Source organism: Somniosus microcephalus, chromosome 10, assembly GCF_052327205.1.
Source record: "Somniosus microcephalus isolate GS21.2 chromosome 10, FLI_Smic_1.0, whole genome shotgun sequence".
Classification (NCBI taxonomy): Eukaryota; Metazoa; Chordata; class Chondrichthyes; order Squaliformes; family Somniosidae; genus Somniosus; species Somniosus microcephalus.
Window position 1 is genome coordinate 134917071 of NC_140996.1, and position 24247 is coordinate 134941317.

The following is a 24247-nucleotide window of genomic DNA, read 5'->3' on the forward strand; positions in this document are numbered from 1 at the left end:
GGGGGTAATATATTAGCATGGATAGAGGATTGGTTCACGAACAGAAAACAGAGAGTAGGGTTAAATGGGTCATTTTCCAGGTGGAAGGCTGTAAATAGTGGGGTGCTGCAAGGATCAGTGCTTGGGCCTCCGCTATTTACAATCTACATTAATGACTTAGATGAAGGAACCGAGTGCAATGTATGCATGTTTGCTGACGATACAAAGCTATGGCTTACTCCTGCTCATAATTCTTATGGTCTCCTCTTAACCTTCGCTGCTCTAAGGAGCACAACCCCAACTCTCTAGTCTCGCCACATAGCTGAAGTCTCGCATCCATGGTACCATTCTAGTAAATCTTCTCTGCACCCTCTTCATGGCCTTGACATCCTTCCTAAAGTGTGGAGCCCAAAATTGGACATTAATACTCCAGCTGGCCTAACCAGTGATTTATAAAGGTTTAGCATAACTTCCTTCCCTTTACACACTCTGCCTCTATTTATAAAGCCAACAATCCTGTATACTTTTTTTTAACAGCGTTCTCAACTTGTCCTGCCCCCATCAAAGATTTGTGTATGTGAACCCCAAGGTCTATCTCTTCCTGCACCCCTTTAAAATTGTACCATTTAGTTTATATTGCCTCTCCTCATTCTTCCTACCAAAATGAATCACTCCACACCTCTCTGCATCAAATTGCATCTGCCATTTGTTTGTCCACTTCACCAGGCTGTCTATGTCCTCCTGTAGTCTGCTGACCTGCTGAGTATTTCCAGCATTTTCTGTTTTTCTATCAGATCTCTAGCATCTGCAGGATTTTGCTTTTGTATGTCTTCCCTGTAGTCTCACTGTTCATTTATAATTCCAAGTTTCATCTGCAAACTTCTTATATATATATTTTGTATCCACACTGCCACTGTCCCTTTAATGCCATGGGGTGTCCATTTGCTAACAAGTCTATTATGTAGTACTTTATCAAACACCTTTTTGAAAGTCAAATACACGACTTCAACCATGCTACCTTCATCAACCCTCTCCATTACTTCATCAAAGGAGAAGGTTGAGCTATGCCTAGATAGTGGATACAAATGCACAGAACAAAACTGCTCTTAATTTGTTAATAAGTTAGCAAGCCCAATCAGAGTGATGACAGTGTGGAAAATGGAATCCCACACTGGAGTGGGACAGAATAGAGGGAGATTTACTTTGTAGCTTTCTTTAATCTACCTATCCCAAATGTACTGCTGGGTACCCAAAACATGTTCCATTCCTCAATACTGTTTTATAACTTGTACAAAGAAATATTTTTGAAGTATTGTTTCAAATATACTGTATTGAATTATATACTATAAGATGTACAGTTAGACTTATGTTGGTCTATTGAAGAGACTTAGTATGGGCAAAAAAAGCTCTGATTTATTGGAGCTTAAAGCCCATTTCAATATTGAATATGGTGCAATAAGATCAATTATTAGGCAGTTAGGATATTGTGTTAATGATTTAGGTGTGCTGAGCAAGCAATTCCTGGGCTACTGTAACACTTTTTTTTTTTAAAGTGTCAGTGAAGTGCTGCATTTCATTTCTTTTCAAAAATGACTGCGAGGATGTATTCAAAAATTATTTTGACTTTTCCCAATGGTTTCGTACAAATAAAAGTAAGCAGTAAATCCGCTAGGATTAGTAGTAGGATCCAGTAGGACACTATTTTTAATTCTCAAAGGCCTTGAAATTATAATGTGGAATAATAGCATATACATGCTTAATGAATTCATCTGAAATCCCTCTGCATACCCGTCACAAACAGCCTGTGAGCAGCAGCGGTTGCTTGTGAGCTGGTAAAAATGCTGCTGTGACCAGAATGCAAGTGGCATAATTTAGGATAACCTGTCTGTTAAACCTTACAACAACCTATAAAACATCCTCCATCGTGTACTTTTTTTTTGGATTTTTAAATCATTTCAATCTAGAATAGTCAGATTTGTAGAGGCCGACTCTGAGAAGTAATAGAAAAGTATAACTAAAAAATTATTCCAATTCCAACCTAAATACAACTAAGGTTTCTTGTTGAACATGTTAATCTAACTATTTATATGGAACTTGTAGTGGATCCTGTGTCTAGTCAGTTTTATGAGTCTTCCAAGTCTCTGTGTGCAGGAAGGGGACGTGTACAACCCACTGAAGCATCAAAATTGTGTGAAAACATGTCCAAATTAATGTTCCTACTTGAGGTGAATGATAGACATCAATAATGAACAATATAAACTTCTGCATAATGTGAAGTTTTCAGGTGAAAATAGTTGATCTGAATCAACTCCAGCATTATTGAATTTTCTTACAAATTCATTATTCCAACAAATCTGAAACAAGATTCTGTGGTTCAGAACTACAGCTAATGGGCATTACACTGTCTTTGTCAGGTGCTTGATTGAGACCATTTTCCACATCAGTAGTTTGCAATGAATGCACAAAGGGAAAAGCGTTGTGCTGTGTTCATGATATGATGGATAGTGTTTTGTTTTTATTTGTGATAAATCATTAGTAAACAAGCACTTGTCACATGCGAACCAATTGGCTTTTGACTAAGTTAATGATCTTTGAAAGGTTTACTGCCCTTCTTGGCGTTACTTTGTGGGTATGCTGCAATGTATCATAGTGCAACACAGAATACAACTGGTTAATCTATAAAGATACTTATGCATTGAATATATTGAGTATATAGTTAAATGCCTTTTGTAACCAAGGATTCTGTTTTTAATGGGCATGCCATGTGGCATGTGAGGGATTTGAAGCTGCACTTGTTTTGACTTTTTCTGTGGCCTTTCAAATTGATGCACAGATCTTAGAAATGACAACCTGTGAACTTTAAGCTTTGTTGGACAATAACTGCAACCTTTGGTTAATTAATATTTGTGTGCTTTCCCTGATCATACCCAACAAGTTAGGTGAGCTTATTGTTAGTCATGGATATGATCTCATGACTCGGTATTTAAACCGATAACTCCAGTAAAAAAATACAAATGAGGAATGACTGGCTGTTTTTGGTAATACATAATTTTTTTTCCTTTTCAGTACAACTTCACACATAAATAACAGAGCTCCTAAACAACAGAAACAGACACCAAGTCAGACCTCTCTTTCACCAGGAAAGGTATGTTTCATCATAATGCCTCAGACTCTGCTGCTTCAAATGTAGTATGTGACAAAAAATGAGGTGCACTGTACATCAGTGGAGGATTATGCACCCAAATGAAGCTGAAATGTGAAATGACCATTGAGATCCTGGCAATAAACCCACATGGTGCATTGTAATCGATGGGTATTTCAAATCCTTTGAGGGGCTGGCTGTTCAGAGCATTTTAATATTCATTTCTCAGAGTTGAAAGGAACCATCTCCATCCCAGACGGATAGTATGAAATTCTTCTCCATTTGTCTGATCCAGGTCTGTCTCATCCTAAAGAACACGTCATAAAAGTTGTTAGTTATTCTACACTAATTATTCCAGATCTATAATGTAGGAAATAGGAGATAAGCCTATACACTAGAATGAAGCCCTCATTTGCGTTTGCTGAGGGAACACTATTGTATCTGATCTGTAAATAACCAACACTTGCATTAAACCTGAAGAGCAGAAATATTCAGCATTTCAACACCATCATTGTTCTGCTCGATAGCCACAAATACTCAAAAGAATATTTCAAAATTAGGATAGTCATATTCATTGAAATTAATGTAATACAATATTAATTATAGGGGTGAAATTTCTATTAGCGAAAAGAGAGGAAAATGCCTTTTCTTTTGTATTGAACAACCCACAAATGAAATTGTGGGAATTATCAGCTTTCAAATGTACATTCCTGAGAATGTGATTATTAGTGGGCAGTTAACTACAGAGACAGCTCGTTGAGTGGTACTGAAAAGGGCATACATGAAGTGGAAAGTACAAGTTAAGTTGTTATTGGTTTCCCCTGAAATAAACAGCAAATGCTAGAATTCTGAAATAAAAACTAAAATTTTTGGATATTGATAGTGGATTGATCAGAATCTGAAAGACATAGATTCACATTTGTTTCAGATGCAATCCTTGATCAGTGCTATCTGTTTTTGGATTTGAACAGACTTATGAAGTGGACAATCCATATTAGGCTCTGATCCCAACATTTAAACCCAATCTTAAACTTGATAGCTCGAGTAGACATTCTACCCGAGCTAAGTTGGAGTAAATGCTTTTTTTTTAAGGGTTGAGATATTCTTTCAGTGTAAGTAGTCAGGGTGTCCAAAAAGAAATACTCCCTTGCAAGATAAGATTAGCACACTGTTTTTATTGAAAAGCCCTTCTGTTTCCTGGTTCTTAGTGCACTGTAAAACAAACAAAAAAAATGTTTGAATAATCATTTAACAAACATCCCATTTTGTTACTTAGACCATTTTTTCTGTGGAAAATTTAAAGTCCAGTTTGTTACTGTTATATTAGCACAATTTGTTAACCTGACTTTAAATTATTTATATCAGAATAATGTTTTATATTCCAGAATGCTTTTATATGGCATCCACTTTGGCTCAGTGGTTACAGTCTTGCCTCCTGAGTCAGTTAGTTGTGGGTTCAAGCTCAGGACTTTTGCATGCATGATCTAGGCTGACACTTCAGTGCAGTACTGAAGGAGTGCTGTACTGTTGGAGATGCTGTATTTCACATGAGATGTTAAACTAAGTCCCTGTCTGTCTAGTTGGATGCAATGGATTGCGCAGCATTATTTGAAGAAGAGCACACTAGTTCTCCCATTGTATTCGCCAATATTTATTCCTCAACCAACACCAGCAAAACAGATTTAACTGGTCATTTATCTCCTTGCTGTTTGTGGAAGTTGCTGTGTGTAATTTGGGTGCCATATTTGCCTGTATAGCAACAGTGACTACACATCAAAAGTAATTCGGTGGCTGAGTGCTACGTGACATGCTGAGGGCATGAAAGGTGCTATATAAATCCAAGTTCTTTTATGGGGGCCTTAAATTTGCATTGTAAGTATGCTGTAAATTTTAATTTAAGTTAATATATAAATGACCATTGTACAAAAGTAGTTGTTTTTGTTTACAAAGTAAAATGACCATTCTGGTAAATGTATGATTTGATGTTTATGTTGTTTCATAGCAAGTGTGTAATTTTGTAGTCATTAATAATCTTGACAACTAGAAGGGAGGTGTGTTCCACTTTTGGATTCTTTTACCTTTTTTAATTTAGATTTTTTTTTTTTGGCTTCTATATTTTGGACTACCCATTAGTTGAGTTCCAGCTCCCTAAATCCGCAAAATTGTTTTCACTTGCCCTGATATTTTAGTAAAATATTGCAACATGCCCAGAATAATGTAGAAAGAACCCCTTTTTAAATTATTCCAACCACTGGTTCTATCCTATGGTGCCATGGGATCGTCCCTGTCTTTGAAAGGGGTCAGAATAACACTACACTAGACCTTGTTTTCTTCTTTAACAGTAATAGGACAAGCATTAAGAAGAAGAAGAATAACAAAATATATTTTTACTGCAGTTGTTCAACTTTGCTTTGGGAAACAGTGGGAAATAATAGTTAATCCTTTCCTTATCAACTATCAAAGTTGTCTAGTTTCTCTAATTCTCTTCAAAGGTTTCAGTCAGACAATCTCTCTTCCAAGGTTCCAGATCAAACTCTCTGATTTTGAAAAGGGCCGGTGAATAAATACCTCTGATACAGTGATTGGGGCTTTGTGACTTTAAATAACTCTGATTCAAAACGAGATGCCAAATAAATACACATTTTGAACAATTCATACAGATTGCCTATATTTGAATTGAATGGCTTGGTCCCTCCCTTGAACTGTTTTTCAAATAAACTGTGTTTATTGAAACATAATGCAACAAAGAAGAGCTGAAACGTTCTTCATTGAGTGATGCTGGTCATTTATGTACCATGACAGAATTAAAGAAGCCAATGCCAGTCTAAATATTAGACAAAAAATCATAGTTCTGTGGTGATTGGGGGGAAAAAAAGCCAACGTAACAGCATTTTTGTTAAAACAGTCTTTTTGTTAAATTTTTAAAAAAATAATGAAATAAATAAAAGATCAATGTTAGAAACTTTTGTTTCCATGTTTATACTGATTCAATTCTTTGTTAATGCTATGAACTAAGCTGAGTGTAAAGCAACTAGTTTTTATTAAAGTATGATATGTGCATGTAATTAATGTCCTTTTATACTGCTTCTTGGAAGTTTTGAATTTAAAAAAATTCTAGGATGCATTATCAAGATATAAATAACAGCCAAATCTCTTCTATTCACATTGTTAATGTAGAATCATTTAATTTTATGAAATAGCAGGAGGCCCCTCAGTCCACCACACCTGTGCTAGCCCTCAAAGAGCTATCCACTAAGTCCCATTCCCCTTCCTTTCCCTGTACTTTTTTTTGTGTTTCAAATATTTATCCACTTACTGTTTAAAGGCTATTTTGGGTGGTCATTCCATGTCCTAATAACCCTTTGCATTTAAAAAAATGAAACAAATTCTTCTCACCTCTCCCTATGTTCTTCTAGTGGCGATCTTAAATTTATACCCTCTGGCTACCGACTCCTGGATCAGTAGGAATAGATTTTCACAATTTTACTGTATGAAAGTCTCATCATTTTGAAGACTTCTAAAAGATTTATTCTTAATTTCTTTGTTTTAATGTGAAGAGCCTAGTTTCTCTAGTCTTTTCTCATAACTAAAGCCTCTCATCCCTGGTACCATATCAGTAAATTTCCTCTGAACCCTCTCCATTTCTAAAGAATTGAGCTAATAATACTTTCATTGTATTTGGATTCCTAGATATTAGCAAACAATTTATCTGTAACCACATTGAATTTGTGCTGCTGTCACCACCATTTGATACATTTCTTACACGTTTTTTGTTATGTTGTTTGTTAAATGAGTCACAAATCTTAAATTTGCGACAATTATTTTTCAGCAAAGAGAAAACCCATTCAACAAATCATTTTTGGCAGATGATATTCCAAATGGAGGAGAGAGACCACTGCTATCTGTTGGATCACAGTCAACATCTATGACTCCTATAGGGGGTAATTACCAATAACCCATTTAGATAGATGAAATGTTTATGCTGTAGAGAATATCTTCTTTTTCACATTACATCCAATTGTTTTGGGTTGGTCTGTGGATTCTCCCCAATTTGGTGACAACATTTTCTCAGAGAGCCTGCTTGACATCAACATCTAGTGATGGGTGAAGGTGAGTAGGCATCAGAAATGATAGCATCCTATAAATGCTTATGACAGCCATGGACCCATGAACCTCAAGTCCTTTAACATAATTTGATGATCTTCAGAATTGTAGATAACTGTAATTTTGTCCAATAAATCACTGGAGTGAGTATAATGCATGTGCTTTTCAATGTTATGTATGATTCCTTTAAGTCATTAACACTTAACAAGATTTTAAAGAGGGCATCTCCTTTGTTTAGTTGCAACATTTACAAAAAACACTCAGAAGCTTCTTGTAAGGACGGTTTCATTTAATGTTCGATGGGTTAACCAAAAGCTAGCAAATTACATTAATGTCATTCCCAATATTTTTATTTTAAAGTGTACAGTTTCGTAATACAGAAAGTTCTAAACCAGCGGAAGATTATTCTGTCTCGTACACATTAAGGGGTTATTGCATACCACATAAGATGGTAAATTTCAGCCTTATTTAAACACAATCCTTTGGGTGTTCTGAATCCTATGGTGCTCTGCTGTGAAGAAATATATCTTGCAACAGTGAAATTTGTTGATTTAACTTGGAAATAGTTTGAACAGTTCAATGGAAAAGCTATGGAAAATAATAAAGTATACAAAATTCAAATTAGCCATTCACAGGTGATGACAAAATATAAAGTATAAAGATTTATTGCAACGATAGGCAAGTGCTTGATATTGATTAATATTTCTGACATCAAATAGATGTAACTGTTTTAAAAAATCAAATTGTTTCCATCTTTTAAGAAATTCCAGTAACAAGTCATTTAGAATATTCAACAGAGGACTGGGTTTGTGAATAAAATCCGTTTTTAAACCAAGTAAATTTACTCTTAAATAACAACAGAAAATGCTGGAAAAACTCAGCAGGCCAGGCAACATCCGTGGAGAGAAATTAGAGTCGACGTTTCGGGTCTAACCCTTTTTCAAAGCTGGAAAGGAAATGAAATGGATCGAAAGGCAGGGTTGTGAGAGAACAAAAGAAGTGAAGAGACATTAAGAGGTATTCAAAACGAGACGAGATGGTGAAAGGACTAGTGGAGGCAAAAGACGGCTCAGATTAGGTGTGAAATGTTCTGGCAGAATGAGAGACAGCTGCCATGTGGGAGAGAGGAAAAAAAAGGAAAGGGGGGGGGGAGGGAAAAACCAAAACAAAGGGGTGGATAAAAAATAAAAGTAAAAATGTAATAGGGGCCGAGGTTATGATCTGAAAAATCATCTGAATGTTCTAAATTTACTCTTAATTCCATTATCACATTGAACATGTTCATCATGATTTAAAAAAAAAACAGAAGCTGCAAATTACAGTTTTTGGAATTCAACTCCCACAAAATTAATTGTTAAGCTGGTCACAGAAATATGGCGCTATGGAAAAGCTTAAAAAATAAACATTCCGAAAAATGACCTTAAGCAATTTTCAGAACTTAATAATGTTAACAATTGAATGCTAAAACAATCGGAAACTGGTGAGTAGGCAACTCGCAAGGTTTCTTTTCTATTCCATAACTGGTCATGAAGCGGTTATAAGGCTGTGTTCTCTAATGTATAATGAGAATGAGTTTACTAATGAATATTAGAGAATTATCATATATTGTCAAATAACTTTACTTAAACCTATCTTTTTCTAATTAAACAATGTTCATACACTTTCCATCAGGAAACATACAACATGGTTTGCCAAAGTGAGCTTTGTCTATTTTTCCCCAGCATTTTCAAACAATAACTAACCTTATGAGGACAAAAGGTTAATGGGAACTGTTCCTTCTATTCAGATGTTTTTTTTGGTGAAATGTTATGGAGACTTTATCCTTTAAAAGTAATGAGCAGAGGAGTGGAATTCTTTTCAAATTAATCCAAGTTTTTATACATAAATTATCTTGTTAATGAACATGCTGATGTTTTAAAATAATTTTTGGTGACGTTTTACACTCGCCAATATGAAGAATGTTCCTTGGTTTGGAATGGTTGCCCACCTTTTTTTTCTTCCCGTGCCCCAAAAGAAACACTTTTCCCATCCTTTTTTTAAACTGTCTTGCTATCAAATTTAATTTCTCTAGCTTGGACTCCCCCACCACCAGGGGGAGGCCCACGTAAGCCATTCTTCTGTAGCCTGGTAGGCTTCATCTCACGAGGTATACCAGCCTCTAGCCTTACATTGAGTCCCACTGAGGTCGGGGAAGCAGGAGCTCTTGGCCTGTGGAGACTCTGCCGCCAGTTCTGGCCCTTCATATCACTGGCCTTGCAAGAAGCAGATGGAGGAGCTACCCCTTTCAAGGTTGACTAGAAACACCCAGTGTTGACCGAAAAGTTGGTTATTTGGGTTCTGGGCTATTTAAGAACATAACATAAGAACACAGAGCAGGAGTAGGCCATACGGCCCCTCGAGCCAGCTCCGCCATTCAATAATATCATGGCTGATCATCAACCTCGTCTCCACTTTCCCACCCAATCTCCATATCCCTTGATTCCTCTAGTGTCCAAAAATCTATCTCTCTCAGCCTTGAATATACTCAAAGACTCAGCATTCACAGCCCTCTGGGGCAGAGAATTCCAAAGATTCACAACCCTCAGTGAAGAAATTCCTCCTCATCTCAGTCTTAAAGGCCAACCTCTTATCCTGAAACTATGCCCCCTAGTTCCAGACACTCCAGCCAGGGGAAACAACCTCTCCGCATCTACCCTATCAATCCCCTTCAGAATCTTGTATATTTCAATGAGATCACCTCTCATTCATCTAAACTCCAGAGAGTATAGGCACATTCTACACAATCTCTCATCATAGGACAGCCCTCTCATCCCAGGAATCAATCTAGTGAACCTTCGTTGCACCGCCTTCAAGGCAAGTATATCCTTCCTTAGATAAGGAGACCAAAACTCTGTGCAGTACTCCAGGTGTGGTCTCACCAAGGCCCTGTACAATTGTAGCAAGACTTCCTTACTCTTATACTCCAACCCCCTTGCCATTTGCCTTCCTTACTGCTTGCTGTACCTGCATGCTAGCAACCTGTGTTTCTTGCACGAGGACGCTCAAATCTCTCTGAACACCAACATTTAAAAGTTTCTCGCCATTTAAAAAATTCTGTGTTTCTATTCTTCCTACTAAAGTGAATAACCTCACATTTTCCTACATTATACTCCATCTGCCACCTTACTGCCCACTCACTTAGTCTATCTATATCCCTTTGCAGACTTTGTGTTCTGGACGTACTGGAGATATGGCAGGTGTCCACTGGACCGGCTCAGTAAATTCAGCCTGGTAATGTTTTATAATATTTAAATGCCTCAACCCTCGGCAATGAATCAGCCTGGGCTGGATTCGAACCAAAAGTGAAAAAACACTGCCTTAATTCACTGTGCCACTAAGTGCACCCACATCTTGAGCTGCAGCTTTAGTTTGTGATTGTACAATGATTTTAAAACAAAAGATACAGCAATTGTAGGGATTGCATATCTAAACAGAATTTGCTTAGCAGTATGTTTTTGTATAACAACAGCCCCAAAATTCCTGGGCTGGAGTAAGATGCATTTAGGGTTCAAGTCCAATATGCCCACACCTTGCATTGAACATTATCCATTAGTCTGCATTTAACAGAATGTCATGTGGCATGTGGGACTAGGATGGTAGGATCAGGATGATAATTCGGACATCGTCACACAGAAGGTCATTTCATAGAACTAATCTACTGGAAATGTATCCTACATCAAACAACAAGGGGCAAAAATTCAGTCGCGCCCCCTTTGGGGCGCTAACTTCGCCGGGGCACTACTTTTAGCACCCCGAAAAAGTTAGCGTTCCTGCAGCTGAAATTCACTGGTAGCGCCCCAAGAGGGAGGCGAGGTGCTACTGGAAGCGTTCCCCCTCCCTCTTGGGGCGCTACCAGGGAATATCGCAGCACTACGTGCTGCAGTATTGCAGGTCTTCCTCCCCTTATTAAAGGGGAGGGGCTTTGCGCAGCTCGACCTGTGGGCCACCAGGGATCTGGGTGCCGGCAAAGGTGTCCGATGGTAAGTCAGGGGGCGCTACCGAAGTTCGCGAGCAGGGTGCTGCGCACGGCGATGACGTCATCGCCGGAGGCGCAGCGCCGCGGAACGCTACCGGTTACCGCCGCCGCTAACCTTCTGCTGAATTTCACGGGAGGCGTTAGTGGTGCCGCACCCAGACACTAGTTGCTTTGCGCCCCGTTAGTGCCCTAACGGGAGGCACAAAGCAAAAGAATTTTGCCCTCCCCAAATCTTTGTTAAAATTGTTTTGTTTCTATTAAAGGGCCACTGCTTCATGGAAAAAAATTCTGGCAAACTTTTTGTGCTTAGTGCGGTTAAAGAGCTAAAACAGGCATTTACTGTTATAATCAGTGACGTGCATGACTAGTGCAAACTTTTTTATTTTATTTTCATAATTGTATCATGCATTCATAAATCAACCCTTTCATAATAACCAGCTTTTATCATGGAGAAAAACACATTTTCCCAACAATTGCAGCACTCTGCAAATTCACACTTCTGCCAATAAAACATTACTTTAAAAGTGGCTCTTTCATGTTTCAGTTATACAGGATACTCTTCCAACTCTTCCCCCCCCCCCCCCCCAACTCAACATACAAGAAAAAGGAAATTACAGTTATACTTATTCTGTGGGACTGGACTGGGAACATAAGAACAGGAGTAGGCCACTTAACCCCCCGAGCCTGTTCCAACATTCAATGAGATCATTGCTGATCTGCGACCTGCCGCCTTGCCCCATATCCCTTAATAGCTTTGGTTAACAGAAATCTATCAATCTCAGATTTAAAATTCACAATTGGCCCAGCATCAACTGCCATTGGGGAAGAGAATTCCAAATTTCTACGACCCTTGCATGTAGAAGTGTTTCATAACTTCACTCCTGAAATGTAAGAAGTCACACAACACCAGGTTATAGTCCAACAGCTTTATTTGGAATCACAAGCTTTCGGAGCGCTGCTCCTTCGTCAGGTGAAGTGGAGAAATGCATAAAGACACAGCTTATATAGTCAGAGAATCATGTCAGATGTTTACAGGTAATGTTTCCAACTGCCATTTATCACACCTCGGCAGAGAGATAATCACAGCAATCAAAGGTGTGAATGGTGTCCAAACAGGTCAGTCAGGAAAACATTACATCAAAGAACAATGAGGTGGGGTCACAAGGGGTCAAATATTGCAGATGCTGGGGTCTGTATGAAAAACAAAAAAGCAGACAAAAAACATTTTTTTTTGCTGGAAATCACAGCAGGTCCGGCCGCATCTATGTAGAGAGAACAAGCCAATGTCGACTCGAGTCTGGATGACCCTGCGTCAGGTGGGGTTACATGTAGCGTGACATGAACCCAAGATCTCGGTTGAGGCCGTCCTCATGAGTGCGGAACTTGGCTATCAGTTTCTGCTCGACGATTTTGCGTTGTCGTGTGTCTCGAAGGCCGCCTTGGAGAATGCTTACCCGAAGATCGGAGGCTGAATGTCCTTGACTGCTGAAGTGTTCCCCGACTGGGAGGGAACACTCCTGCCTGGTGATTGTTGCGCGGTGTCCGTTCATCCGTTGTCGCAGTGTCTGCATGGTCTCGCCGATGTACCATGCTCCGGGGCATCCTTTCCTGCAACGTATGAGGTAGACAACGTTGGCCGAGTCACATGAGTATGTACCATGTACCTGGTGGGTGGTGTCCTCACGTGTGATGATGGTATCTGTGTTGATGATCTGGCATGTCTTGCAGAGGTTGCTGTGGCAGGGTTGTGTGGTGTCGTGGTCGCTGTTCTCCTGAAAGCTGGGTAATTTGCTGCGAACGATGGTCTGTTTGAGGTTAGGCGGCTGTTTGAAAGCGAGTAGTGGAGGCGTGGGGATGGCCTTAGCGAGGTGTTCGTCGTCATCAATGACATGTTGAAGGCTGCGAAGAACATGGCGTAGTTTCTCCGCTCCGGGGAAGTACTGGATGACGAAGGGTACTCTGTTGGTTGTGTCCCGTGTTTGTCTTCTGAGGAGGTCTATGCGATTTTTCACTGTGGCCCGTCGGAACTGTCGATCGACGAGTCGAGCGTCATATCCCGTTCTTACAAGGGCGTCTTTCAGTGTCTGTAGGTGTCCATCGCGTTCCTCCTCGCCTGAGCAGATCCTGTGTATTCGCAGGGCTTGTCCATAGGGGATGGCTTCTTTAACGTGGTTGGGGTGGAAGCTGGAGAAGTGAAGCATCGTGAGGTTGTCTGTGGGCTTGCGGTAGAGTGAAGTGCTGAGGTGTCCGTCTTTGATGGAGATTCGTGTGTCCAGGAATGAAACCGATTCTGAGGAGTAGTCCATGGTGAGTTTGATGTTAGCTGTTGGACTATAACCTGGTGTTGTGTGACTTCTTACTCCGGCATCTCCACACCATCACTCCTGAAAGGTCTGGCTCTAATTTTTAGGCCAAGTCCCCTAGACTTGATTACCCAACCAGCGGAAATAATTTCTCTCTAGCTACTGTATCAGTTCCCCTAAATATCTTGAAAATTTCGATCAAATCGCCCTTCTAAATTCCAGGGAATACAACCCTAGTTTGTGTAATCTCTCCTCGTAATTCATGCTAGTAAATCTCTGCTGTACTCCCTCCAAGGCCAATATATCCTTTCTAAGGTGTGGTGCTCAGATCTGAACTCAGTATTCCAGGTGTGGTATAACCAGGGCTTTGTATAGCTGTAGCATGACTTGTAACCCCTTTTATTCTCGTCCTCTAGATATAAAGGTCAGCATTCCATTAGCCTTTTTGATTATTTTCTGTACCTGTTCATGACATTTTACTGTGGTTAGATGGACTTGTGACATTTTTGGAGTTCCTGGGTCGTCCGTGTTCAGGTGCCAATTGTGAAGACCCACATTAGGGCAGCACGGTGGCATAGTGGTTAGCACTGCTGCCTCACAGCGCCAGGGACCCGGGTTCGAATCCAGCCTCGGGTGACTGTCTGTGTGGAGTTTGCACATTCTCCCCGTGTTTGCGTGGGTTTCCTCCGGGTGCTCCGGTTTCCTCCCACAGTCCAAAGATGTGCGGGTTAGGTTGATTGGCTATGATAAATTGACACTTAGTGTTAGGGGGATTAAATACGTGGGGTTACGGGGATAGGGTGGGATATGTGTTGGTGTAGGGGTTACGGGGATCGGGTGGGATATGTGTCGGTGCAGGCTCGATGGGCCGAAATGGCCTCTATCTGCATTGTGGGGTTTCTGTGATTCTGTGATATGTACCAAATACACAGTCTTCATAATATTATAAACAAAGCTTTTCTGTTCCTTTTTATTTCTCTCTCTCTCTCTCTCTCTCTCTCTCTCTTTCACTCTGTCTCTTTCTCTCTATCCCTGCCTCTCTTGCTTTCTGTTTTTCTCTCTCCTGTACAAATTTTTGTTCTCTTGCTTGCTTTTGTGTTTTTTTTTTTTCCTTTTTTGTTTGTTTTCTTTTCATCTCCTTCTGGGTTTTGTCTTATTTACCCAACTTCCCCCACATTTTTCCTCGAAGTAGAACAACTCCACCTTTCCACAACCCAGTATCAGGTTCATCACACATTTCATTGAATGTGAACATTTAAAATGCTTTATATGATGCATAACATCAGAAACTAGCCTGGCAGCCTTCCAGACTCAACATTGAGTTCAACAATTTCAGATGATAACCCTTGCTCCCATTTTTTTCGGATAGCAGCTGTTGATTCTGCTGTTGCCATTTACACCTCTTCTAGACCCATCTTTTGTTTCTTTACTTGTCCCATTACCATCCACTTTTGCCTTGCACCATCATCCCTTTTGTAATTCAATCTCTTCTGCCTTCCACTCCATCACTGACCTTCCCTTTTTGTTCTTTCCTCCCATCCCCCCTTTCCTTGCCTCTGTACTTGCTTAAAACCTGTTGCATCTGTAACATATTCCATTTCTGATGAAAGGTCATCGACCTGAAACATTAACTGTTTCTCTCTCCACAGATGCTGCCTGACCTGAGTATTACCAGCATTTTCTGTTTTTATTTCTGGCAGCTTGCTATTTAATATTACACTTACTTTTGCCTTGGGCATTTTGATGTGTGGATCATAAAGGGTACAAAAATCCAGCTGAGGGCCCTTTTTGTAATTGCATTTTCATTTGGGGAACACTAGCCATCAGCATCTTATTAAGGAAGCATAGTTTCACTGGGACTAGAAGGATGAAAAACAAATTTAAAGTTTGAAAGTAATTATTTTTCATAATATTTAATTGCACTGCCATATCAATTTACCAGGTTACATTTATCAAAGTGTATATATTTTATGTGACACTGTAATATCACTGCATTCCTGAAATTAGTCTGACTTGAACCATGCATTTTATGTAGTATAACGTTATGATGCATAAAGTATTCTAGATTTAGATAATGAGTTGATTCCACAATGCTGTGCTTCCAATGGGGTGCTGTGCTAGCAAAGAGTGCGGGTCAGTGATAGTTTTACAATATTGTAGCCTTAATTTTCTGGCACATACTTCCTGTGTGTGTGTCTGGTCATTGGAAATGTGATACATTCCTTATTGTCCCATGTCCTTGCTAATATCAATAGATTAGGAATGAATTGGAGTAAAATTGCTTTCATTACAGTATGTATACATAGATATATAGGATTTTCAATCAAATAATAACTACAAGGAATATTTTTGTTCACATTTCATTTATCCAAACTAATGACCTTTAAGGAGTTTGTAACTGGAATCAACTTGTTTTTATAAAGTACATTTGAAGACTTTTGACCTATTGTTGCAAAATTAATTTAATTATCATATTCGAGCTGAAATATCTGTGTACAGTGGGTTATCATGGGCTAAACTGATTACCTTTCTGTCTGTCTTGACCAAGCAGACAAGCATATGAGGTATAAAGGGGTATATTGTAGACAGTTGACGAATTCTCATGTTTCAACACTATTCAGAATACATATTAATTCAGTTAACTTCTCTAAAGAGCCTGTTTGTGAACATTTTGCAGCAACAAAAGCCAACTATGAATTAGTTAACTGAGAACAATACATGGCTAGAGCAAAGTTTCCTTTTCTAAAGAACACAGATAACGTATTATAAATGTACCCAGTAGATAAAGTGATAGTACTTTTGGGAAAAACAAGAAGTTAGTCTTTTAATGGAGCTAATGTACTTTGGAACATTTATTCTCTGAAAACAGAAACCCTCATTTGTGGAGTAGTCTGAATTACATAGAATATATAGCCATTCAGCCCAACCAGTCCATGGTGGCGTTTATGCTCCACTCAAGATTTGGGCCAAATGGCTTCAAGTTTCAGTCATAGGGCTGCCTGTCATTCAGACATGCATGTCACACTTAGCATTTGCTAACTCTTGTATACTCTTCAGGGTTGGGGATCAAAAATGATGCTTCCCGTCAGTCAATCATAGAGTTGCAGTAACAATTATCACAGAAATCACAGAAACCTCACAGTACAGATAGAGGCCATTTCGGCCCATCGAGCCTGCACCGACACATATCCCTCCCAATCCCCGGAATCCCTACACCAACACATATCCCACCCTATCCCCGTAACCCCACGTATTTAATCCCCCTAACACTAAGGGTCAATTTTTATCATAGCCAATCAACCTAACCTGCACATCTTTGGACTGTGGGAGGAAACCGGAGCACCCGGAGAAAACCCACGCAAACACGGGGAGAATGTGCAAACTCCACACAGACAGTCACCCGAGGCCGGATTCGAACCCGGGTCCCTGGCGCTGTGAGGCAACAGTGCTAACCACTATGCCACCAATTATAGTGGTGTTCAGCCTAAATGGTGCTCACCTGCCCTTTCTAGGCAAAAAGGTCACTTGACAATGATGGTTAATTACATGTAAAAAAACAAACGTTAAAAGCAGATTAATTAATTTTATAGTCACATGTAAGAAAATATGTTTCGGAGGAATCTTTAATTAGATTTTAAGATTATTTTTTTTTAAGTACGCTTTATTCCTTGCTCCACTATTGTTGAAACTTATTTTTATAGCTTTTTTTTTAAAGAGTAGAACATTCAAGCATCATCATTCATTCATGTGTTTTATTATTTTCCGATTCATCCATTTTCATGATACCACGTCTTCACAGGATAATTTATGTTTTTCTTCCTCCTCCGGACTACCACAGCTCTGGTTTTATATTGCTTTTTGTTCTTTACTGGAGAAGTTCTTGGGGACAAGAATTTTTTAGGTACATATGATCTTGTTTGTTTATAGTACTTGGCTGATCAAATCTTTGTGCAATTATCCTTGAACCATTGCCTTTTTGGTGGGAAAAGGGTGCATCGCAAACTGCATTGTTTCCAATCCTCAGTCATTAAAAAATGCAAATTATTTTCAATATAAAGCAGCTAGGCAATACTAAAAAAGTAAGATAATCTATATTTTCATTTGTTTTTACCATCCCTGTTTAAGGTCTGCACATGCAACTAGGAGCCATTGTACTGTCAGTATTGCTGATCTGTATCTCGGTTAGTCTTGAATGTTGATTGGGAGATATGTGGCAAAAAATCTGTAGTGGATCAGTACTGTAATATACTGGGCTGGTACTGAATTTTCTCAGTACTAATGTCACCTACCTGATATCAATGTATGTTGCTACATATTCTTTAGCCTGCTGTACACAACTAATCTAGATTAATGTAAAAATTGCATGAAGCCTCACCTGTTAAAACTATTTGGTATCAATGAGTATCCTAGTGTTCCTTTGTCCTGCTCCCTTTTTTTTAAATGATAGTGACTTTTAATTTTCTTTCTTGTTTCTCAATTGTGTCTTTGTCCCATCCCAAATAACTTTTTGTATATTTGCTTAACACATAAGGTTCTAAGTGTCTCACTTTGAAATTGTCTTTATCCTTGCCCTTGTATACCCTTGTTTTTTTCCAGAAAGTTTATCTCACCCAAAGGATAATATTTCCAGATTACATTTTCCCTCAAATGAATTTCTTGAAACGAAGAAACAATCCCCTGCAGAAAATAATGATCATTCAGAAATGCATCCGGTGCCAAAGCCAAGAACTATTTCTTATAAACTGCAAGACTCTGTAACCTATAGTGATCATCTTAGCACTGCACCTGGACTCAAGAATTTGAATGGTTTTAATGGCAACTCCACAACTCCTAAAAGCATTTTGAAACGTAGCCCAAGTTCAAGCTCCAATGATTCTGAAATTCTACGCATCAGTGCTCAGGACTCGAAAAGCAAGATCTCTGCTTCTCCTCAAGCCATCCCAGAAGGACCAACCGAGCTGAATGCAGCTGTGGAGAATGAAGAATTGCTTGCATCCAATAATCTTGAAAGGTCAAAGCAAGTCAGATTCTCAACAAACATGGATGAAAAGAGGATATCTCTGACACTGGAGCCTTATGGTGCAAACAAAATTTCCAAAATAGGTGAAGATCGTCTCCTAGACACTGATTATCTCGAGGAAATAGATGAAGAAAATATAGGCGGTACAGACAGTGCAGAGGAAAATGAAAGTCCACATAAGGCCAGTGGGTTTTCTGATTTGCATCATCTGTCTTCTCCTTTACAAACCAACCCATTGTACCTGAACGAAGATGAAGTTAATGCTATGTCCAACTCAGACTTTCAGCCCATCAAAGCAACAAATTCAAATACAACAAATTATACAAATAGTCATTTACCAAGTTCTGGTTCTGGTAAGGTAACTAACCAAGTCCATGAAATGGACACAGGTGAGATACCCGTGGAAAAGGAAGCCAACAGAAGATTGAATCTTGCATCAAATCCATCCTATTCTAGTGTTGGTAAGATGGTTTCTAAAAGAAAATATTGCCAATCAGTATTATGCCAATCATTCTCGTCAATCATTCTCTTATCTACTGGTGGTATGATTACATATTGATTGATTGATCTGTTCAAACTTCTACTTTTAATCTGACTGACCTCTAATATTTTAGGAAATTGTTGCAATAACTTTTGGAAAAAATGTAACTCAAAGTAAACGAAGAGGGGAGTTGCAACTTATTTCTTTGAGGATAGTTAGAACACCATAATATCTGCCATGATAACCTGCATAAGCATTTTATCATTTCACCATTCATTATTTCACCACTGCATTTGTTACTGTGAACAATAGCACTTGTTTTGTTAACTAATCACCACAGTTTTTATGGCAGCATTTCAGAACATAGTGTCTGACTGAAGCATGAAGGAAACTGATAAGATAATGATATTTGGACATAAAGGGAAGTTAATAATTAATAAACCACATAATCTATATCTCTTGCAAACATTTAAACAGAACTAGGACATGAATTGGACAGATCAATGTTTTGGGAAAGGTATGATGGACCAGACAAAAATAAATCATAAGACTTAGATCCCCAAAGATTGCATTTCTTGTCTAGAAGCAAAAGTGCTGACTTTGGGGAGCAGAACTGAGGTACACTTTGCATGCACCTTCAATCTGAGATGAACCCTTTGACTTGCTGGGGTCCAGCTGAATGCCAGACTTTGCATGTAGAGCTCATCTTGTCCATGTTTTGCATCCAGTTAAATCAGAGATTCAAGTTTCTCACAGGCTGCAGAGCTATTGTGACTGATGAGGCAAATTACTGGAGCAGGAGAACTTTGAATTCTCTGACTTAAATGCAAGCTTCGAGTTTTATGGACATGTGGGTCACCTTAAAATACCCTTGCTTTATGTACTACTCTGAACATGCTTAGTTTTATTTACCCTTTCATGCTTATTTTAAAATTAATGTCTCCATTTTAGATTCTCCCATGTGCCACTAGCAGCAAGTTTCAGCAATAACCCTGACCTGATTTCTTTGTTTGGAAACGCTCCTTGCTGAAACTTGCTGCCTGAAATATCTAAAGTAAGTGGCTACAAATGCAGACTACAGGACTGCTGACATCAGGTTATGACAATGAGCTGATCCCTGGTGAAACAAACAGTTCATCTCAGATTAACACTGGGGATCAGTTGCTCTCCTTCTGCGCCTTCTCATCCAGCTCAGCATGTATTGAAGTTTAGATGAAAATGCTCCAAACAAGCTACTTTATATAGTTTGGGACGTTATCGTATTTGGCAACATTATTCATCTTTATAAGGGTATTGAAATTACAAAATAGTGTTGCCAAACCATTTTCTCTCTCCAGATGAATAATCTGATGATGTAAAAATGCATAATTATATTGCTTGCTCATGACGTTGTGACAAAAAGGGCATACACCTCTTCTGGCTTTTCTCCTCTCCAAACAAAAAAGGAATGCCAGGCAGTTTTTTCAGTGAAGATGATGGTGCTTTAAAGCATAGATTCTCCTCCCTCAACACTTCTAATGCTGTCTATTATCTATTATCACAGAAGTGTCTCCTTATACCAATGTTGGCAAATGGCAAATTGTAGTTGGTGGCTAGTCTCAACTGATATCTTTTAATAGTGCTAAACAAATGCGCCTGTCATGAGGTAGATTATCCTCAGGCCATCAACAGAATTATGGCATTTGATTGCTTACTATAGTTTCAAGTTTTCTGTATAACTTGTGAACAGAATAAAGCAATCCTTTTATGTTAGCCAGAGGTGATACTTAAGTACATGAAAGCTTTTACTTTCTTAATGCTACTTCAGGCATAAACTTTTAATATTTTCTTATTTTTAAATATCTTGTATTAAGTATTTATTACATATTTCAGCAATAACCTCAAATTAACCTTGGTTTTTTTGACTAGCCAAACAGCTCAGAATGTGAATCAATAGCTTGTATTCCAATTAGTTTCGGGTGGTATTAGTGGTCCATTGTGTAGAATGTATTTATTGTCGTTTATTAAAATGGGGTAACAGATGTTCAATAATATAAGTATACTAAATTTTTAAAAAAGTAAACAGTTTTTCATTATAACTTGCCTTATGATTTAATATAGATGTAAGTTGGTTTGTTTATTTAGAAGTTTTAGAAAAAAACCCTAGAAATGGCTGTTGACAATATAAACAGATGAGCACTTAACATGTTTGTGAGTCCTTCCTCTGTCTGTCATTTTAACAAAGGCATTAACCCATTTAAAGTAAATGGGTCAGTGCCTCATAATGGATAGATGAATGTCATGAACATGTTGAGCATTCATCTGCTAATGGCAACATTAATTCTTAGCCTCATGCAACTGTAATTCAGTGTGTCACCATTTGAAATCCACTTATTTTGGTTGCCTGCCTCTCCATAGAAGAATAAATGATGTATTCCTATTTATTTCATTGCAGATAAGCAGATACTTCACACTGACTTTGAGTCTACTCAGGTGTCTGATCAGCAGCCTACAGAAATATTCCAAGGTAAGCGTGTTAATTTTGCAGTGCCTCTCTTCAAGACTGCATCAGCAGAACAAAGACCTGAAGCTCATTCTTCACAGTCCAAAATGTTTGATAAATATACTACTGAACACATGAAGGCTGCTGATGAATCTATATCAAAGGTGTTAGATTGGTTCACCAGAAGTGAAGAAATGCCATCTGTAAATACAAGGTTGGAAGAAATGAAAACTCCACCTGAACCATTAGTAGAGAGCAAGCCTAAAGCTGTGATGATAGTACATGCAAAGCCAGATACTGAGTTTTCTCATATTGAAACTGATACAATTACAAAAAAAAAAGTTTTGCCATACATAAACCATGAAATCCAAGGACAAGAAGAACAAGAAATCCAATTGCAGAAAGATCAAACTCCGATAAAAGAGAACATTTTTGATAAATCTGTAATCCCAGAACCAATATTTTTGGAGGAGAAAAATAAAGCTAGAACAAAAAATGATTTTGAGATTACTTCTCCAATATCCCAGAACATTGTCCAATGTTCCAATGATGAACAGCAGCACATCAAACTGGAGCAAGATGAAGAGTCAAAACAACAAGGGGCATCAGTTTTAAAACCTTGCTTGGAGAAAGGGGGAGCTGGGGCAAAAGAAAATGCAAGTGGAGAGTCAGAAAACACTCAGCCAATCTCCGAAGATGTTGACTTTTTACTTCTTGCTACTAATAAAAATAGTGCACAAGAAACGAAACCAAGACCAGCAAGTACTAGCTTGAATATAGAAGAATCTAAAACCTTACCAACAATTGCCACCAAAGATACAACCGAGGATATACCTTCCACTATTCAAAAACTTTCACCAAAACCCAAAACTTCATACCAGGAAAATCGTTTTGCAAATGCAGTGTTTGGAAAGTCAACCAAGAAAGACAATACCATTGATGTGAAGTCATCGAATTACGGATCATTACCGTTGGCAAACAAAGGAACTAATCCAGTGACTACTGAAAGTTTGTGTTCTACATTTCTCGGCAATAGAGTAGTGCAAGATTTCGACCAGACCAAAACCAAAAAAGAGCAATCTAATGATGAAATAAACCAACAAAAGATCAATAGAAATGAAAACGGTCAAGTAACTGCAAAATATGAGAAGCCTTGCTTGGAAAAAGAAAGGCAAGGACCAAAAGAAATTGTACATACACCTGTATACACTGTTAAGTCAGCTTCAACAGAAAACATAGCTCATGGCAAAACAGAAACCGAGAGTCCACCTACCAAGCAAAATGAACAAGAAACTAATACTTTACAATGGAAAAGAAATTTTAATGTCCCAGATTTGGAGCAAATGTTGAACAAAGAAGAAAATAAAACTGAGGGGAATGACACCAATGTATTTCCTGAAAAAGAAAAACCTTTCACTATAGTTTCAATCAAGAAAAGAATATGTAAAATATCAGATAATCCTCATTTCAACCACACACAATTCACAAACCTAAGAAACTTTTGGGACAAAGGAACTGAAAGTCATGTTGACACTGATGCTCAGTTGGTGCTCGCAAACACACCAGATGACAAACATCTAATGATCACAAAAAGAACTGAACCAGAGATGTTACTGGAAGCAAAACCGTCCATGACTAAGAATCCTATACTTGTCCGGAGAATTATAACTGTACCACGTTCTAACTTTGAAACACCTGAAGAACCCACAGAAAATGAAAGTACAAAAACCCAGGTATATAGTGGACCAACTGTCCAAGAAATAATGCAGCAGATACTTCAGAGACAAACTCAAACGGAGAAGAAAATATTAAACCCCAAATATTTCCCCAAGGTTCTGCCTACAGAACCTGGAGAGATGAAAATAAAATTTAAGAAAGGTACTCTTGCATCAAATGAAGCTGAACTTTTCCCTACTTCCAGTAATTTCCAGAAACGCTCCTCTGAGGTAGAGGAAGAAGCTCAAGAACCATTACACAGCAGAACCCAGAGTATTCTGAAACCAACTGGTATATCTGATCAGGGTAAACATTTACCAATTAGGCAAAGTTCTTCCAATGACGTGAGCAATAATGAAGACAATCTTACTTTGTTTGCAGGAGGTTCCCCGGTTATAGAGGAAAATGTCATCCCCCAGAAGAAACTGAACAAATTTGAGCCATTGGATAGCATGATCCAGGGTATTCTGACGCCAACTGATAGTTCTTTTCAAGAGAAAGTATCCCCTATTAAAAGTGATAAAGACTCTAAGTGTGATGAAGAATTAGGAATAGATTTGGATAAGAGAGGTTTTGAATTACAAAACGAATTTCAATCTGGACTGGATCTTCCATCTGGAATTACCAGGACGAGCACCTTCAAGGAAAGTGATGATGGTCCTCCCGAAAACCCCACAGAAATGCTCAAGTCAGATGTGCCTTATAGTTCTGATCAAGTTGCTTCACCTAAAAATGTATTTTCAAACCATTCAGGAGGATATGCTGAAACCTGGAGAAGTTCACTCAGTGAGCATTAGCATTAATTTTTTTGTATTGGCATAGTGGGCTGTTCTGTTTCTTTGCCTTGTGATCGGTTTATGTTTTCTATCAACTTTTGATCTTGGATATAGCTGATTATACATTTCCACCAATCATCTCTTGATTTATATAGTTACTGGGTTTAACTATGGGTGTTCTATATGGCAATATTAGACTTCAAAAAACACCTCGGTGCAACCCTTTGCT

At 38.6% G+C, this 24247-nt stretch overlaps 1 protein-coding gene across 19 annotated transcripts in view; it reads left to right on the forward strand.

Annotated features, from left to right (window-relative positions):
- Window positions 1-24247, forward strand: part of sytl2a (synaptotagmin-like 2a) — a 156161-nt gene that overhangs the window by 85806 nt on the left and 46108 nt on the right. For 4 of the 19 annotated variants that reach the window (XM_085998850.1, XM_085998846.1, XM_085998849.1 and 1 more), the window contains exon 1: window positions 21557-24028. In XM_085998850.1, coding sequence (XP_085854976.1) covers window positions 21634-24028 — 2395 coding nt within the window. In that variant the 5' untranslated portion in view covers window positions 21557-21633. Of the gene's footprint in view, window positions 1-3045; window positions 3125-6950; window positions 7063-18139; window positions 19025-21478; window positions 24029-24247 lie in introns of those variants that run through there. The other 15 variants (XM_085998842.1, XM_085998843.1, XM_085998844.1 and 12 more) reach the window with 8 other exon arrangements.